Source organism: Dama dama, chromosome 14, assembly GCF_033118175.1.
Source record: "Dama dama isolate Ldn47 chromosome 14, ASM3311817v1, whole genome shotgun sequence".
Lineage (NCBI taxonomy): Eukaryota > Metazoa > Chordata > Mammalia > Artiodactyla > Cervidae > Dama > Dama dama.
The window spans coordinates 43907520-43926371 of record NC_083694.1 but is presented as its reverse complement, the minus strand read 5'-3'; the positions used below and the strand labels follow the sequence as shown (position 1 = coordinate 43926371).

Here is an 18852-nt window from a genome sequence, read left to right as displayed (position 1 = left end):
AGCAGTCGCTCAGGGAGAGGCAGCTACAGGCACAGACCCCCGGCCTGCTGGCTGGCTTCCTTTCTATTTGTACTCTTCTGGGAACAAAATTCTTTTTCCTGCTAATAGAGTCTCAAAGATAGTCCAGGAGTGACATAACATACATCCTTGAGCCTGGTGGTTCAGATGGTAAAGAATTTGCCTGCAATGCAGGAGACCAGGTTTGATCCTGGGTCGGGAAGATTCCCTGGAGAAAGGAATGGCAGTCAGGACTGTGTGGCTAACACTTGGAGCCCAAAAACAGAAATGAAGCTAACTTCCCTTGGAGCTTACCCCACTAGATAGTGAAACAGGAAAAAGGTGCAGGCGCTTGCGGGGGCCTCCCCTCTTCCCTGCCGTGACACCCGGTTTCACTACCCCCTTCCAGTGTTTCTGCCATTTCTTCTAAGCATTCAAACCATTTCCTGGAATAAAATGGTCTATATATGGAACAAAATGACACAAATTTACATTCTCAAAAATATTTATTGATACAGAAGTTTACATGTAAGTGAAAAAAGCTGGATAGAAACCATACATACAGTTGGACAAACAGGTTTGTAAAACACACAAACGCACATGTGCAGTTTAGAAAAATACTGGGTGAGACAGTGTCACAGCGTCAACAGTGATAACACGGTGGTGGACTTCAGGATCATCTCCTACGCAGGTGAGCTGACATCATGATTTTAAAAGCAGTAGTGGGGCTTATGAAAAACTCCAAGGGGCAGGTGACGGGTGGAAGCCTGAGCAGGACCCATAGCAGGAAGGACGGTGCCACTGCCTGGGGGCCGTAGCAAGATGTTTTCAGATGCGAACACGGAGTTTCTGCTCCGACCCAGGGTGACTTTGAGGAACACAGTCTTCCTCCTGTCTGCTAGGATTTACAACCCAGCCAGAGACAGGAGTTACTGCTAGGAGTTACTGCTAGGTCTGTTGAGAATGTGGCTCATGCCTTCCTCATGCGGGGACCCGAGAGAAGCGCCACCCACCCATCTTAAAGAAGGTCACAGGCTCGAGTGAAACACCCCTCAAAGCTACACTGCCAGCTGGTGGCCCAGTCAGGACATGGACTCAGAGCTCCATCACAGACTTCTGGTAACAACCACATGGCCTCACCCAAATATAAGGGAAAGAATGAGCAATCTAAAAATCACCATCCCATGTCACTTGGTCCACACGCCATCTTCCGGGCAGAGACCTGAGTGTCTGCGAAGGTGAGGACCTGCCCATCACAGAGGTCCTGGTATCGGCAAGGGGGGCCCCTTGGCTCAGCTGGGGCCCCACCACATGTCCTCTCCACCCCTGTATCCTCTCCAGTTGGCCAATCTCAAGAGTTTGTTTTCTCAAAAGTCATAATCCCAAGGCCAGCTCACCTGCTCCTCTCCCCTTTCTCAAACTTCAGTTCTACACTGGGGTCTCCGAGGACAAACTGGTTCCTGTCCCCAAGACCTACCTGAGGATGGATGGGAACAACATAACTACCTTTCCTCACAAAATTAAATCAACCCTAAAATTGGAGGATTTTTTCCCATTTTTCATGTTTACCTGTCCTGAAAACAGGTCTGAAGAACTGATTTTAACAAACCATAAAAATCAGTGACTGAGGGTTTCCATGTTCTAAGTCATATATTCCTTTGATTTTCTTAAAATAAGTTATGTACTACTTTGAAAAGCACACAGAAATGACTAAGAGTTGTTTGGTTTTTCACATCCCACTGGGCATGCGGGATCTTAGCTCCTCGACCAGGGATTGAACCCTTGGCCCCTGCCATGGAAGCGCAGTGTTCTAACCAATGGACCACCAGGGAGGTCCCAGGAGTTTTTGTCAAGTGTATCTCCAACACAGAGCCCTCACTGGCCATCCTGAAGCAACATACACTGTGGAAATGACAGAAGCCTGAACCATCAACACTGATTATCCAACGGGCCGACACCCAGGGTGTGTGCACCGTTGCCAGTCTGACTAGCACACCCAGGAGCTGACCACAGGGCCATCTCCAGCATCTCTAGATACTGAGAAAGGCCTCCAGGGGATCCTCTACCATCTCAAGCACCCCATGGCCAGCTGACCAATGGCTGACAGCTCCCTCTAGTGGCAACGTTATTTTCCTTACCAATGGGGACTGATGGGCAACTTTAAAGGCCAGCAGGAAACAGGCTAAGGGTGAGTCAGGATTTAATGAAAACGGAAATGACAGATCACCACTTTCATTCTTTCCAAGACTTACTGCTAAAGACCTAAGTATCGTTGTAAAGATATAGGAACTTGTGAAGGAGGCAAAAAGTTGACAGTAGATTGACTGCAAAAGTCACTGCAAGGCCAAGATAGAAGAACATGTATGTACAAGTTAACTTAGATATAAATAAGATGCAACTAAGAAACTAGACTTTAAATGGTCTCTAAATATCAAAGCTGATCCTGGAGGGTGACAAGGGCTCTACGAGATGAGGGATCGGTTCCCAGAACACTGAAGACAATGATGATCAACACCTTAAACGGACGTAAACCGTATAACCCTCACATCCTAACAGTGGTCCTTCCAGGCGTCCTGCTTGGAACCTGGAATTCAGAGCACCAGGATGAAATGCTGCTACTGTAGGCATCTCAGGGTCCTAAACGCAGACATGATGTGATGTGAACTGGCCAGCCTATTTACCAAACCATTTCCAACTCTGGAGGTTAATGAACACTGATTCCAGGGAAAAGACGAGGAAGGGGGGCCCACCATTTCCTCCGAAGCCTCTGGAAGTCCAGCATCACCACCGGCATGGAGTTCATGTCCAGCCACTGAAACCAATAGCGGGAGCCGCTCCACTGGGCCTTGGTCCAAACAGCCTGGTTTCCGGCTCTGCTCACTGTGCATTTTCCATCTCAGGTGAGAAGTCAATCAGGACAAATTGAGTTTTAAAGAGGCCCCAGGACAGGCTTCCTGGGTTTTAGAACATTTTTTCAAGGTAAAATTTTTCAGGATCAGATTTCTAAAAGATGAAGGGTTCTTGAGGCAAACTCTTATCTATGAAAACTTGAATAAATTTAACACCAAATATAAGCATAATCCTCAACCCATGTGTACAAAAGAGGCTGGGGAGCATCCAGTGAGCAGGGCTGGGAGCACCCCCCAAGCGAGGACCACAGGGCAACTCTGTACTCTTCTAGGCTCTCCATCCCACCAGATGTCCTGCTTACCCCCTCGAGACATTTCTGTGGTCCAGTTTCTCTAGTTTTATCCAGATACCAACAACCAGGTCCTTGAAAAACTTCATGAGGAATTGACCATGTTCTGTTTCAAAGGTGCATGAACTGTTCCCTGCTTCTTGATTCCTTTAGAAAACGAAACAGAAGACTAGGGAAAACCTCTGTCATGTCGATTTAAGAGTATACGTACTCTAAACACATCCATGAGCCACGTAGGAAACACTGTACTGTTTGCTACGTAAGCACGCTGTTCTGTTCGTGGTCACAGAACCCCATCGTCCACTGATGCCAGGCTGGAGATGGTCCAGCTTTCTGGGAGGAAGGTTTCTTCCTGTATTAAGAACATTGGTATGTTTTTCGATAGAACTTAGCTTTGGGATGTCCTTTCTCTTTATGTGTTGCCCCACTTTCTCTTGCTCCAATTTTCTCTGATGCTCCAGGAAGCTTAAAATTATAATCTGTCGTGACATAAGGTATGGTCCCTTCGAGCCCACGCTGAAATAGAAACACAGAGAAAACATGTGGAACACTTAGAATCTGGCCAAGATGGAAGACAGTATTAGATTGCTCCTAAGATCCTCAGCTCCCCTTCCTTGGAAGGGCCCACTTACACTTCAACCCCCCAAACACGTCCAACAGCAAGAGATGGGGCTCTCTCTTGAACCAGCAGGTGACGAGGGGGACACTGGCTGCCTCCCCAGGTGCCTACAGGTCCTGCTGTTTGGTTTGGGGCCACACGGATGCCCTTGGCCAATGTGACCTTCCCACAAGAGGCTCTGAAGACTGTCTTCAGGAAGGGTCACCCTGGGGTCACCACCTCTGTGCTTTTTCTCCCACACCCATGCCTGCAATGATGGCTCTAGCTGGGGCTCCCGCCTGAGGTGATGGGGACTCACGCCCCAGACCTTCAGGCCATGTGAACATGTCACTTGGCCTTGTCCATTTCTACGAAAAAGTATAAGTTTCCCAAACAAGAACCTGCTCTGTGACTCCCGCCCCAACTTCAGGTCCACACTTTGCCATGGACATGGCCAGCAAGCTCCAGGGCTGCACATACCTGGCTCTTGAGAACACACTGTGGGATGGACACGGCTCCGACCAGCAGACAGTTCACATGTCTCAGCTCCTCTGGGGGCACGGGAGTGAGGATGTGGTAAAGCCTCTTCTCCATGTCGATCCCCCTGCAAATCCCTTGAGGACACACAACACACAAGATCATCCTCCCCACCACTCAGAACTGCAGAATGGCTTATGAGTTTTCTAACGTCCCTGGTGTTACAGGCGGAGAGGAATCCACCTGCCGATGCAGGGGACAAGGGTTCCATCCCTGGTCCAGGAGGATTCCATGTGCCGTGGAGCAGCTAAACCCATGCCCCACAACTACCGAGCTCCTGCGCGGGGTGAGAACCGATGAGACTGAGGAGTCTGACACTCTGAAAACAGAAGGCATCAGGCTGGGGTGTGGACTGTGATGAACAAAACGAAGGGGTGCCAGGCAGGACCCAGGGGCCTGACCCAAATACAGAGTAAATCTTTCAAGGACCGTTCACCGCCAGTGCAGGACAGGAGGAGTTGCGGGTGGAATGTCAGGGAACGGTTGATGGATCTATCAGGACCTCAGTGTCGGACTGAAGTCTTAGATGCCAGAGAGACAACTAAGTAGAAAAGTGACTAGTAACATGGGCTTGGAGCCGACGTTGTGCTGGAGAGCGTGTACAGAGGTCAGCCTACGATGGACCGAGAGCCGCAGTTTTCTGTGGGACGGCCCACAGGAAACATGTCAGATGACAGGGAGGCCCGGCCAGGCCTTGAGGACTCCTGTGTTTAGAGAAGCTGGCAGGACAAGCAAAGAAGAACTGCTTCCTTCCTGCCCCCTGCCCCCCACCCCCCAGGGCCCACTTCACAGAGGATAGACCACTCCAGGCAAATGACAGCAACAAGGTCAAGCCCCACCAATCTACAGCTGCTCAGGTGGGTCAATTTCAGTAGGTTTACACTCAGATTTTCCTCTCAGACTCACCAAACCCCACACAATCACAGATGGGACTCTGGGCAAGCAGGATGGGCCCGCTAGCGTATCCCCTGACGTCATCCAGGATCTTGCAGAGCCCGACCCAGCTGGCGTTCACAGCATACAGGATGTGGGTGGGGGCCACGTCAGCGTGGATGATCCGGAGCGCGACGGCATTGAAGGGAACCTGGAGGACACACGTGCACCCCCTCCAGTGATCTGACTCAAAAGACTACTTGTGTTAATAGTTTCTACAAGCTGACGAGTCATCTATCTGAAGTTTTATCTGTCAAACTGCCCACCAAAACATATCTAAACAGAATGGAAACTGTTTAGTGTTTCACTGCTTTACACTGAGAACCTAGGAAAATTACACAAAGCTCTTGCACATCAACAACACTTGCTAGAAATCTAAATTGAATGCCTGCAACTCTATCTAAAGAGACACATGAGAAAAAAAAAGAAAAAAAATTAACAACAACAAAAAAAGAGACACATGAGATGCGAATTTGGGGACATCCACATGAGCTGAAGGTAGGAGGGAGACTGAAAACTCATCACCAACAGGTCTCCGGGTGGAAGGAAGTAAACATCCACAGAGTGAGGAGAAGCCCCCCGAGGGAATTACTGCATTAAGAAAAATGGACCACGTTCCTGGAGCACCCAGTAAAGGACTACTTTTAACATGTAACTCTCTGGGTAACTACAAACTTTTAAAATAGAAAAGCATTTTGTTAAACATTTTATTTAGGCTTCAAAAACACATGTGAATTTGTAACAAATGGCAGTTTACATTACTGCCAGATAAGTTTCAAGTCCAGTTACAGAGCATTGCCAATGAGTATAAACTGGAGCAAATTACCCAAAAACTCCACTAAACCAACTGCCTTGGGTTCTTCAGTGGAGGGGGCTTGGAAGCCTGGGGCCAACCTCACCATTGGGCTTGGGCAACATGACGCTGCCCCCCGACCGCACACTCCCTGGTCGGCCCCTGCCTGTAACCCCCACCCAGCGTCTCCACCTGCCTGCCTGCGCCCAGTCTTCTAGCTGTGAGCGGGGTCTGTACCAGCACCTTCCCCGCAGGCGTAACAGAACGCCTGGCCCACTGCGTGCTCAGCACTGCGCAGGCCAAACAGCGGGGGGGAGGGCTCTGGTCGAGTCAGGCCACTGGGCGCCAGCCAGTCCCAGCCCAGACTCTTCCTGTGTCCTGTGGGAAAGCTGAGTCTGCCCCTGGCCTCGGTGAGTAGAGGAGAGCCCAGAACAGAAATGACACCTGTTCCTATTTGATTCTTTCATCATCTGGGACCCTAATACTATGGTGGTTTCTTCCCAAAACAATCCTTCAGAGGTTGGAATCCAAGATGCACATACTTTAGAGCTAGAATCAGCCTGTGACAATATCTGAAACACATTATGAGTGCTCTCTGGGCAAACACACATTCTGCGAGGCCCATCACCACCGCTCACAGCCCAAGTCACAGACGGTCGGTAGGCAGAAGGGAGGAGCTGGGCTGCAGCGTGTGGTCCCAGGGCCACCTCTGGTGTTAGGCAGAACATTCCTGGTCGAGATGGAAACCAGGGTCAGCCCCTCTGGAGCTGGATCCACTCCCACCGGATCCCTCAGCTCCCGTCTGTAAAATGGGCACAGTCGCCACATCAACACCTCAGGGCTGAGGATGACATGAGTGAAGGGGTATAAAGAGGTGAGACAGGCACACAGGAAGTCAGACAATCCCCCTGAGAGCTCAGGTTACCTGATAGGGGGTCAGACCATGTAAGGCACACAGTGGCTTCGGCACTGGGGGCTGCAACTGGCTCAGGTAACCCAGCACTGCCAGTTCACGAAGGACTCTGTTATGTGATTCTCTGAAAAGTAAATCAGAAGAAGGTGAGAGGGCCCACCTCCCGCTCAGAGACAGGGCCCACCTGTCCTGACACAGCCCATGTCCCAACCTCGGGACCTGTAGACCTTGCCTCTCCATAAACCCACTGGAGATCCTTCAGGTCAAAGCTCCTAGAGGGGCAAGCAGACCTGGAGACCAATTCTGGGCATTTCCACTGGGAAAGGAACCATTCGAAACAGAACTGACTTCTCTGTAAACAGGTAGCTCTGATGGAGATCTGAAAGATTTTAGGGGACTGACCCTTTTGAAGGAATTGAGGACCGAAGGCCTTGTCAGACTGAAGAAAACAGAATTCTCCAGCCATGATGGTCTGCTTACCTGTTCCTGGGCGTTTTTCCAGTCACAAACTCCGACTTCACGAACATCAGCTTGTATCCCGTAGACATAACTGGACTCTCTTTTTCTTCGTCAGCAAACTCCAAATTCTCAGCAAACTCAGGCAGGTGGAAACCTCTGTTTCTGACTCTGGATTTGCGTCTTGTGTACAAGCCGTCCATGTCGTCCACGAAGTCGGGGGTGAGGTCTGGCATATATTTACTCCGGTCAGAGTTAAACTGGACAATGTGGCTGGGCGACAGCAAGCGGATCAGGTCAATGAGAAGCAGGAGACCCTGGTCTGCAAGGAAGTAAACGACAGAGCCCAGTCAGTGTATCTGGGTGGTGATGTGTGCCCATGAGAGGCGAGACAAGGAGCCTCCTAAGGACTGGGCTTCAGAACTAACATCTGAAAGCCACGCACGCACCTGTTCCCGTCACCCAACCCTTCCTGCCAGATGCACCTCCACAGACTTACCTGCTACCCAGCCCATGGTGTTGATGATAAGAGGGGCCTCTCGCTTGTAGGAGCTGAAAACATACTTTATTACCTCAATATAGTTTTCAAAGTTGTTTTTACAAGAAGTTTTCCCATAATAGACCATTTTCTGGGGTGTCCTCTGGTGGGTGAAAGGTGGTCCTAAGAAGATAAAGGTGAGAGGCATTGATCCATGAGAACCTAAGAGGTGGCAAGGGTTGTGGTCCAGCCATGATCCCTGACGAAGCTGCTCAGGAAATCTGAGCCTGTCCGACCACCAGGAATAGCTACGCTCTCACTTTTGGAAATCTAAGCTTTCAATTTCAAACACAGACACACGAGCATTTATACAGTTAGCCCCAACTACGTCCTAATATAGCCATTCATTCAACAAACATCTACTGGATGTCTACTGCATGCTGGGCATTGTTCTAGATATTTAGGACACATCTGTGAACAGAAAAAACACCCCCACAGGGTTTACACACAATAATTAATAACAACAGTAATCACTTGCTGGAACACAGTACTTGCTATGTCCTACATGTGCTACAGAGTCTCTAGTTTTCATAAACCCCCATGACACAGGTAGCATTTACTTTCTTGATTTTTACAGACGAGGAAGCTGAGAAAGAGATTACCTTGACCAAGGTCACACAGCTAGCAGGGATCAGTGGGACTTGAACTCAAGCAGTCCAGCTTGAGAGGACACACCCTATCACAGCAGCAGTCTGTCCAGCCCAAGCCACTTCCCATCCCCTCTGGTCAGGGCTGCGGCCGGGGCCAGCACCCACGGCAGGCAGGTGACCAGACCATGTCGTAACAGTCACAAGGGCTGTGGTCAGTGCGGCTGGCGCGAGGCCACCTAGGGAAGAGCTGGCGAGGCGCCCCTCAAGCTTGGAGTCAGGGGACTTGGGGCAGCCCACAACTGAGAGTGACCTGCGTGGTCTAGGGACTGAGCAAATACAAAGGGAATGAACAAATATGTAAATACACTGAGAATAACTGCAGCCAGAGTTCTCACCATTGGAAAGGGGGCCGATAAATGTGGAAGGCGGAAGGCTAACTAGGATGAACCCTGGGTGCGAGATTAGAATCTGAATGATCACAATTCCTTGCTGGTCCAGTGGTTAGGACTCTGTGCCTCTACTGCAGGGGAACGGGTTGGATCCCTGCTCAGGGAACAAGATCCCAAAAGCGACGCAGATCGGCAAAAAAAAAAAAAAAAAATGACCAGTGCAAATTCATGGCTCTTAATAAACAGAAACCTATACAAAGACATCAAAATATGTATGTACATATATGTGCACAAATATACACACATATTATGTATGTACATATATGACATGTATGGGTTTAAGTATATGTATATTCCCTAACTGTCCACCGAGGGGCAATGACACCCAGAAGAAAACGAACACACCACACCTAGTTAGATCAGAAAACACTATTTTAAGCAACTGATCAAAGCTAACATCTCTGGTAACAGGACAAACTGACAGCATGTTGATACGACAGAGAACACAGTGTTACTTCTAGGTCTAAATATGGGAAAACCACAAAAGTACTCTTCAAACTGTCAAGGTTACAGAAGATTAAAAAAGCCAGATAACAGTCTCCATATTAAAGAAGACTAAAGACTTTTAAGTTCTCACTGGGCCTACACAGATGACTGAGACAAAATGGACAAAACCGAGTAACTACACTATAGCAATATCACTATGCTGATTTTGGTGGTTGTATTTATGATGATGTATCAGTGGCCTTGTTTTTAAAAATACGGTAAAAAAGGAAAAAAAAATTAAATGGAACAGAGAAAATGTAAAAAGAGGAACAACGAAACCAGCTAAAAGAGAGGAATTCCCTGGCGGTCCAACGGTTAGGACTCTGCGCTTCCACTGCTGGGAGCCTGGGTTTGATCCTATTAGGGATCTAGGATCCCACAAGCTGCACTGCGTGGCCAAAAACAACAACAAAAAATTGTGGAGAAAAAAAAAAAAAAAACACCACATACACACCAAAAAAACTTTTTAAATAAGAAAAAACAAAAACAAACAATAAAACCCCACAAAAATCAGTAATGTTCCTACACACCAGCAATTAACAATTTGAAAAGGGAATTAGAATAGCAATTGCATTTACAATAACTAAAAGAATTAAATCCTTAGGAGTGAATCAAACCAAGGAGGTAAAATATTGCTTAAAGAAATTAAAGAAGACATAAAAAATTAGAAAGAAAAAAAAATTAGAAAGACATCCTGTGTTCATGGATAGGAAAATGTTAATACTATCTCATCTACAGATTGAATGCAATCCTTGGGACTTCCCTGGTGGCCCAGTGATTAAGACACTGCTTCCATTGCAGGGGCGTGGGTTCGATCCAAGGTCGGAGAACTAAGATCCCGTATGCCTCGCCACCCAGCCAAGTGAAAAACAAGATTGAATACAATCCCTATCAAAATTCTAACAGCCCTTTCCCCAGAAATGAAAAAGCCTATTCTAATATTCATATGGAATTGCAAAGGGCCTCAAAATGACCAGACAATCTTGAAAAAGAATAAAGCTGGAGGATTCACATTTCCCAATTTTGAACTTCTTACAAAGGTACAGTAATTAAAAATATGGTACTGGCCTAAGGGCTACATGTAAACCAATGGAATAAAGAGCACACACACACAAAATCCTTGCACGCATGTGCTTCCCAGGTGGCGCTAGTGGTAAAGAACCCACCTGCCAATGCAGAAGACATAGAACTGCAGGTTCCATCCCTGGGTTGGGAAGGTCCCCTAGAGAAGGGCATGGAAACCCACTCCAGTATTTTTGCCAAGAGAATCCTATGGACAGAGAAGCCTGGCGAGCTACAGACCATGGGGTCGCAAAAAGTTGAACATGACTGAAGCAACTCAGCACACACGGATGTATGGATGTGTGGTCAAATGATTTTCAACATGAGTGTCAAGACCATGTGGAAAGAACAAATAGATAATGAAATCTGGACATCCATGTACATAAGAACGAAGTGAGACCCTTCTCTTGTGTCAAACACAAAATGTAACTCAAAATTGATCAAAGACCTAAGTGCTAGAGCTAAACTTGCAGAATTCCTAGAAGAAAACATTACAGAAAATCTTTATGAGACTAGATTTAGTAACAACATGGGTGATCCAAAAAGCATAGGCAACAAAAACATAAAAATTAAGAACTTTTGTGCATCTAAGGATATTATTAAAAGCAAATAAAATGACAAAGTATCTGCAAATTGCATATCTAGCAAGGAATTAACATCCAGAATATATACAGAACTCCTAAAACTCAACAAAAACAAAGAACCCAATTCAACAGTGGGCAAAGGACTAAAACAGCCATTTCTTCAAAGCACATGTACAAATGGCCAATAAACATATGGAAAGAGGCTCAACACCATTAGTCATTAGGGAAATGCAAATCAAGACCAAAAAGAGATTACTTCCATCCTTGAGAAAGGCCATGATCAAAATAACAAGTATTGTTGAAGATGTAGAGAAATCAGAACCCTTGTGAATTACCAATGGGAACGTAAAACAGTGCAGCTGCTATAGAATAGTCTGGCAGTTTCCCAAAAAGTTAAACATGACCACTTGTGGGTGTGTATGTATGTATATGTATATATATCCAAAGGAATTGAAAGCGGTGGCTTGAACAGATAGTTGTAACCAATATTCATGGCAGCGTTAGTCACAACAGGTAGAAAAGTAGAAACAATACAGGGGCTTCCCTGGTGGTCCAGTGGTAGAATCTGCCTGCCAATGCAGGGGACAGAGTTTGATCTGTGATGATTCTACATGTCACGGAGCAACTAAGCCCTGGCGCCCTAGAGCCTGTGCTCTGCAACAAGAGAAGCCACCACAATGAGAAGCCTGCCCACTGCAACAAAAAGTAGCTCCCACTTGCTGCAACTCGAGAAAGTCCATGGGTAGCAATGAAGACCCAGCACCATCAAAAATAAATAAATAAAAACACAGTTAAAAAGATAGACAAAATGTGATATACATACATTGGAATGATTTTCAGCCACAAGAAGGAGTTAATTTTGACATATGCTACAACTCAATGGACATGAGTCTGAGCAAACTCCGGGAGATGGTGAAGGACAGGGAAGCCTGGTGTGCTGCAGCCCATGGGGTCGCAAAGAGTCAGACATGACTGAGCGACCGAACAACAATATGAACAGATCTTGAAACCTCTATACTTAGTGAAAACAGCCTAACACAGGAGCACAAGTACTGCATGATTTCACTTAGATTAGGTGCCCAGAACAGGCAGATTCACAGGGAGGGACAAGCAGCACATCAGAGGTCCTCAGAGGGTGGAAGGGGATGCACTGTTATTTAATGGACACAGCATTTCAGTCTGGGACAAGGAAAATGTTTTGGAGGCAGACAGTGGTAATAATTACACAGTGCTTCAAGTGTATTTGATGCCACAGCACTGTACATATATCAATAGTCAAAATGATAAATAACACGTTATGTACATTTTTGTATTAAAAAAAGCAGCATAGGACTCTGCTTTGGATTCTGAAACATAAAAAGGGTATTAATAGGGTAACTAATGGATTCTGAAAAAATCTATAGATTAGTTAATAGTATTAGATCAATGTCAATTTCTTGGTTGAGATCATTGTGTAGGGTTATGTAAAATGCTCCTATTAGAAGAAAGTGTTTCTAATTTACATAAAATAAAATGGATGGTAGTTCCATTTATTAAAAATAGAACCCTAGAAAGGTATCACTGGGTTTTTAGGGGTTTTTTTGAGACCAGAGGAATACTTATGAGAAGACCATAAGTTTCATGGGGAGATGTGTTTATTTTTTTATATTTTACACTTTTGTACTCTTTGACTTTCTTGTATCATTACTTTTGTACTGTGTAAAACCAAGACATTTAAGAAATGCAGAATACATACCTAGAACTGGTTCTGTAATATTAAGCAAAGAAATGCAACCCGGAGGGGTAAATTCTGTCTGCCCCAGATCACATTCCAAATAATCAACGCAGGATATACTGAAAATTTAAAAGAAAGAAAGAAATCTTAACTCGTTTTATTTACCGTGTCCAAAGTAAATCAGAACATAAAAGATTTTATGTGACACACAGGCATACTCCATCCCACACAGCCTTGTAGGCAGAATGCTCTAAAGATGACACCAGCACACAGAAAATATCAGTGAAGAGAAAATGGGATGCAGGCCTGGCTATAGTGTCCAATTGCCATATGGTTATAACTCTGCCTCTCCTCAAACTTTATTTTTTAAATACGACAGACTTTATCCCCGCTCTGACTCCCTGGGTTTGGACAAAAACAGATTCTGAGATCAACTGATGGCTCTTGTGAGCTCCCCGACCGGCAAGGTGGGTACACCTGAGAGCGCTATAGCTGCACCCCAAAACGGTACAACCAGGAGGCCCCCCTCGGCCGAGCAGCTTTGTACAGAGTTGTATGTCATCTCTATGGAGGAGCTGAGATGCATTCCCATCTAGCTTCTCAAATAAAAAATCCTACTTCCTGCTGAAAGTCTGGCAATATGTCACAACAGGATTAAAAACTCTTACCTATTTAACAGCTGGTTAATGAGGTATCTATTAAATGTTGACTTTCCAATGTCCTGGCAGCCACAAACCAGAATGACAGGGCAGCTGTCTGCTTCTTCTGGAAGGGAAACAAACATTGACCCTTGACATGAGCCGTCATCTTTAGGACTCTGATCATTAACAGTAATCCTCTGGCGGACGAATGCTAGACTACATCAGTTTGTATCACTCACCGCTAGAAATGCTCACTAACTCTTCCATGGCTGCAAAGGCACTCTCCGTTAAACGCAAACCAGTTTTTTTTTTCTCTCTTCTAATACCCACAGATCTCAAGGCAAAATACTCAGAGTTAATCTGGAAAGTCCGGACCTGAAAATAACAACATAATGTGCTTCTCTTACTTTGGTTCGAAATTAATAAGCCTCAAATAGTTGTAAGCTACAAAAGATAACTTTGGGGACTTCCTTGGTGGTCCAGTGGCTAAGATTCCACACCCCTAATGCAGAGGGCCCGGGTTTGGTCCCTGGTTAGGGAACTAGATCCCACAAGCTGCAACTGGGACTTCGCATGCCATAACTAAACATCCTGAGAGGTACAACTAAGACCTGGGGCGGCTAGATAAATAAGTATTAAAAAGGAGAAAAAAGATAACTCTGATCCCTCCTTTCGTCTCACCTCTCAGTTGATTCTCAACTATCAATCACTGAGGGCAAAATAAGAACGTCTTATAAAATGAGATAATCTAAAGGTTACTCTCTGCCTTATATGAAAATATAATTCCGGAATGTACTAACACATAGGCTTGCGGGGTGGGGGAAGTTATCCAAGAAAGATCATAAGGAATCTAAATAGTGGTGCTTGAGTAAGTTGCAGGAAAAAAAAAAATCTTAAAGTAAGTGAAAAAGGAACAGGTTTGATCACAGCACCTGAAACACTCACTGTCAGGTGGGGTCTCCATGTCCACCTCTGTGGTCCTCCCGGGCTGCTAGATTCTGCACTGGACTAAATTAATGTGACCATAGGAGCCCGTGCATCATCCTGCTCGTATTACTCAGCTTCTCTCTCCTTCCATGTCAAACCCCCAACCCCTGCCTACTCCCTACGCCCCCACTCAGTGATACCCCGATCCATTTCACAGAGTAAGAGGAAACAATCAGAAGAGAGCTTCTGCTTGCTCCATCCCTGTCCTGGGCATTTCCTTCAGCCACTCTCAAGGAAGCACCTCTGCTCCCAAGGCCAACAGACCACAAAGACACTGGAACCCCTCCCTCCATCCTCTCTCCACGGCACCATCAGCATGCTCTCCTGTGGCTCTTTCCTACAAGCTGTGTTCGAGCATGTGGTTCTTTCCATCCATCTGAACAAAACCCAGAACTCTCTCGATCAGGCTTACTCTTCCAACCTGTTTTATCTCTTTTTTCCCTTTATAGCTAAACTCTCTAAAAGCAAAATCCATCCCTAATCACTAAACCCTTGAGATCCTCTTTCCCCAGCTCTTGATTCCATTCTGATCAGGATGGCCTGGTCAGCAATGCCATGAAACCACCCTGTCCAGAAGGTGAGCCTGCATGCAATTCCCTTCTCAGGCCTCATCTCACCATCAGCAGCATCAGGGGCCCCAACTTCCTTCAGAAGTTCCCTGATGACATTCACCGGCTCTCCTTTAACATCAGCACAACCACTCCTCAGTCTCTCTGTTGCTCCTCAGGCTCAGATCTTGAACTTCTCATTTCTAACTGCATCAACTTCTTGGTGTCATTATCCCATCTCATGGGTTTTGGAACCCTCTTCTGATAAGAACAGATACTACACTTGATCTTAGCCCAAAGGCCAAGAAGCAATGGAAGCCTAGTCTACTGAAAGCACCCAAATTTACATTTAAAACCTCTTCTCTGGGCTTCCTGGGTGGCTCAGTGGTAAAGAACCCTTCTGCCAATGCAGGAGACATAAGAGACATGGGTTCGATCCCTGGGTCAGGAAGATCCCCTGGAGGAGGGCATGGCAATCCGCTGCAGTATTCTTGCCTGGAGAATCCCAAGGACACAGAAGCCTAGCTGCAGTCCATAGGGTTGCAAAGAGTCAGACACAACTGAAGCGACTCAACACACAGGCATGCACACCTCTTCTCTGAATTTGACTCACACATTCAACCGCCCAGCAGGCATCTCCAATTGGATGTCTAAGAGGCATCTTTCAGCTACAGACCTGTCTCCTCCTCAGCCCCATGTCTCAGTGCACTCAGACAGTCCGGCCAAAAAACCTGCTGTTGCTCCCTGATTCCTCCTCACACCTCACATCCAGTCCGTCTGATGTTCCTATAGATTTGGCTCAATTTACTGGCTCATGGGAGACAATTTTAGGAACCAATCTGACTTCAGGAAATTAATAGTAAGGGCAGCAAAAATTTGGAAATGAGGAAAGGGAGAGATGGGAGACAGTGTAAGTACACTGAAATTACTCAGAATTTAGAGAAAATTCATACTGTCTCAAGTTAGTGAATCAAAATATAAAGATAACCATTTAAAAAATACCAAAAGGCATTTAATCAACTATAACAGAAAATGGTGACTTTATCTGGGGAATGAAGCTAAGTGGGGTAGAAGAGATAACTTTTCCGATATATCCTTCTATTGACTTTTTCACTGTACACGTGTGTTACATTCTGTATGACTTATAGCACAACATGACAGATAGATTAAGACTAGGGGCATCCTACATAGTTATCTGACTGTTTTGGTGAAAGTAATGAGCAAAACTCTGAATGAAAACTGGTTCTACCTCTTGTACGAAAATGTAAGATAAACCTGGATGGCTGATTATGAAGTTCACGGTGGAGGTTTTCAGACGTTCCAGCAACACGATGGAACACAGAGGAGAAAAACTGCTCATCAAACAATATCTGTCATCTGTAAAGAGAGACATAAGCTGCCTTAGAAACAGCACTCAATCAAACGCTATGCCCTGCGGGACTTTCCTCTCCTCTGCTAAAGTCCACACCTTTTGAGACTAGGAATCATGTATGAGAGCCTTTTTCAGGAGGCCATATTGCATGACAGAAACACACCTGGATGGAGAAGTCAATCCAGGTTTGCTACCTAAACATTGTGTGGCCTTGGGTGACTTTCCTCATCTGTGAAATGGTAAAAATAGCTTCACTCTCCAGACCTTGGTGAGGGTTTAAATACATACAGTAAAGAGTGCAAGTTTGAGGCCATAGTAAACATCTAAAAATTAATCGCCTTGGGTCTTCCCTGGTGCTCCAGTGGTTAAGACTCCAAGCTTCCACTGTAAGGGACATGGGTTTCTACCAAGGGAACTAAGACCCCACATGCTGCAGGGTGTAGACAAAAAAAAAAAAATGTTTTTGCCTCATTATAATACATCCTTAGTAAGTCACTCAGTTCTCTTCATTACCTTGGTTCAGATAAGGTCTGAGCAGAACCCGGGCTTCTCTCTTCATCTCCTTCTTGCTTTTGTCATGCACTGAATAATGAACAGCATTGATGGTCAGGCGAGAGTGGGTATAGGTAGAGAAGACATTTTGGGCAGGCTGGCCTTGGCTGATGGTAAAACCAAACACCTGCACCTGGCCATAGAGGCAGGTCACACGACAGATCCCACTAAAAGTAAAGCCCTAGAGGGAACGAAAAAAGAAAGGAAGAAATAAAGTTACAGACTCTGTTACCAATGACAGAAAACTTCTAAGATTTTAACTGGCTCTTCAGGTTATCAAAAGGAGTTGAATTAAAAAAAAGAGATGAACTGCTAAGCAACAGAATACCTTGTAGGTAATGATGTAGTACTTTAAACTAATAGATTAAAATGTGAATACTTTTAACCTAAGATCATATCCTGGAGCAGCCAAAGGGACAGAGTCTGATGCACACCGACCCAAGGGGGCCCCCTGAAGTCAGTTCTGCTGTTCTCATGGCTCCCTGTCCTGACAAAGCTACAGTGCCCGGGGAAGCCTCTCTCCTCGGCTTTTCACTTCCCTCCTGTACTGCGGGGGACCTCCCAGACCAACGTCCAGGTGAAGGGTTTGACTGCTGGGTCTGCCTCCACTTATATCTTTGGGGCAGGTTATCTAAGCTATGTTCTGTTTTTTTCTTTAAACGTTCCTAGGGGTAATGACTCCATAGAGCATGTAGCACTGAATGAGTTCATATACCCACAACACTTACAGCCTGGCATTTCTGAGCACTCCATAAGTGCAACCTATTATTACTATTAAAGTCCCTCCAGCCCCAAAGACGGAGAAAGTAATGGCACTCCATTTCAGTACTCCTGCCTGGAAAATCCCATGGACGAAGGAGCCTGGTAGGCTGCAGTCCATGGGGTCGCTAAGAGTCGGACACGACTGAGCGACTTCACTTTCACTTTTCACTTTCATGCATTGGAGAAGGAAATGGCAACCCACTCCAGTGTTCTTGCCTGGAGAATCCCAGGGACGGGGGAGCCTGGTGGGCTGCCGTCTATGGGGTCGCACAGAGTCAGACACGACTGAAGTGACTTAGCAGCAGCAGCAGCCCCAAAGACCTAGAAGTCCCTCGGGAGGATACTTGGTACCTTCTGTCCAGCACCACCGCCCGAGGAATGCGCCTGACCCGCGGCCAGAGTACCCGCAGGGGGAAAAGGGCCTCTCCCAGCCTGTAGCTCCCGGGGCTGTGTCCCCACCCTCCCGCGCTGCCCGCCCTGCTGCCCCGGCGAGACCCACCTGCCCCAGCGGCAGCAGCAGGACAGCGCGGCCCGAGCCAGCCGGCCGCACCGGCGGGATCGGGAGGATCGTGGGACCACTCGGGATCGGGTCTTCGGCCGGCTCGGGGCTGGAGGCCCGCCTGCGGGACGAGGTCTTCAGCCTCTGGAGCGCCGCGGCGCCCGACACCAGACAGCCGCCCTGCAGCCAGTCCCCGCCGGCTGCCTGGGCCTGCAGCAGCCGTCGCCGTAGCCGCCTTCGGCTGCGCCAGCGCAGGTTCCGGAGCCGGCGGCGGGGCCGGCGGCTGAGGATGAGCTGGGGCCGGGCCTTGCGGGCTCGCAGCCACGTGTGGCGGGAGGGAACCCGCTTGAGCAGCAGCAAGGAGTCCGCCATGCTGGCTGCCGGGGCCGGTCGCTCGAGAATCTCGCGAGATCCCAACGCTCCGCCCCGCGGCCCGTCAAGGGTCTCGAAGGCGCGGGCGCCCTCTGCCGGTGGTCTTGGCGGCGCACCCTGGCCTCCGCAGGCCCCTGTGTGGCTCGGGCCCCTGGAGGCGGTGGAACCTAGGGACAGCCTGGGCGACACCCGGCCGGGCAGTCCCAACGAGAGCCCCATTTACATTATGCAAAAGCCTCACCCCGGCTGCGTGGAGAGGGAAAGTCAGAT

The 18852-nt window shown here is 47.2% G+C and overlaps 1 protein-coding gene and 1 pseudogene across 2 annotated transcripts; both read right to left on the bottom strand.

Moving 5' to 3' along the window:
• Positions 1-484: 484 nt before the first annotated feature.
• NOL9 (nucleolar protein 9) lies at positions 485-18850 on the bottom strand. 2 transcript variants are annotated; one of them, XR_009695820.1, is made up of 13 exons: positions 18211-18850; positions 16911-17130; positions 16275-16402; positions 13730-13865; positions 13518-13614; positions 12871-12968; positions 7926-8087; positions 7451-7748; positions 6983-7094; positions 5238-5415; positions 4275-4408; positions 3209-3712; positions 485-2892 (listed from the first exon to the last, which is right to left on the bottom strand). XR_009695820.1 is itself a non-coding variant. In XM_061160500.1 (12 exons), the coding sequence occupies exons 1-12, from the start codon at positions 18799-18801 to the stop codon at positions 3554-3556; spliced, it is 2313 nt and encodes a 770-aa protein (XP_061016483.1). In that variant the 5' UTR covers positions 18802-18850; the 3' UTR covers positions 485-3553. The 2 variants fall into 2 exon arrangements, 1 of the variants encoding a protein (XP_061016483.1); XM_061160500.1 differs by having other exon boundaries at positions 485-3712.
• On the bottom strand, positions 15215-15338 carry LOC133069759 (U2 spliceosomal RNA; annotated as a pseudogene).
• Positions 18851-18852: the final 2 nt, after the last annotated feature.

Excerpts from the sequence above, each read along its gene's own strand:
- NOL9 (XM_061160500.1), bottom strand. The coding sequence starts at position 18,801 with ATGGGGCTCTCGTTGGGACTGCCCGGCCGGGTGTCGCCCAGGCTGTCC. Across the intron at positions 12,969-13,517 it reads ATTAACCAGCTGTTAAATAG|TATATCCTGCGTTGATTATT; the intron begins GTAAGAGTTTTT and ends TTAAATTTTCAG. Across the intron at positions 3,713-4,274 it reads AGTGTGTTCTCAAGAGCCAG|CGTGGGCTCGAAGGGACCAT; the intron begins GTATGTGCAGCC and ends TTTCTATTTCAG.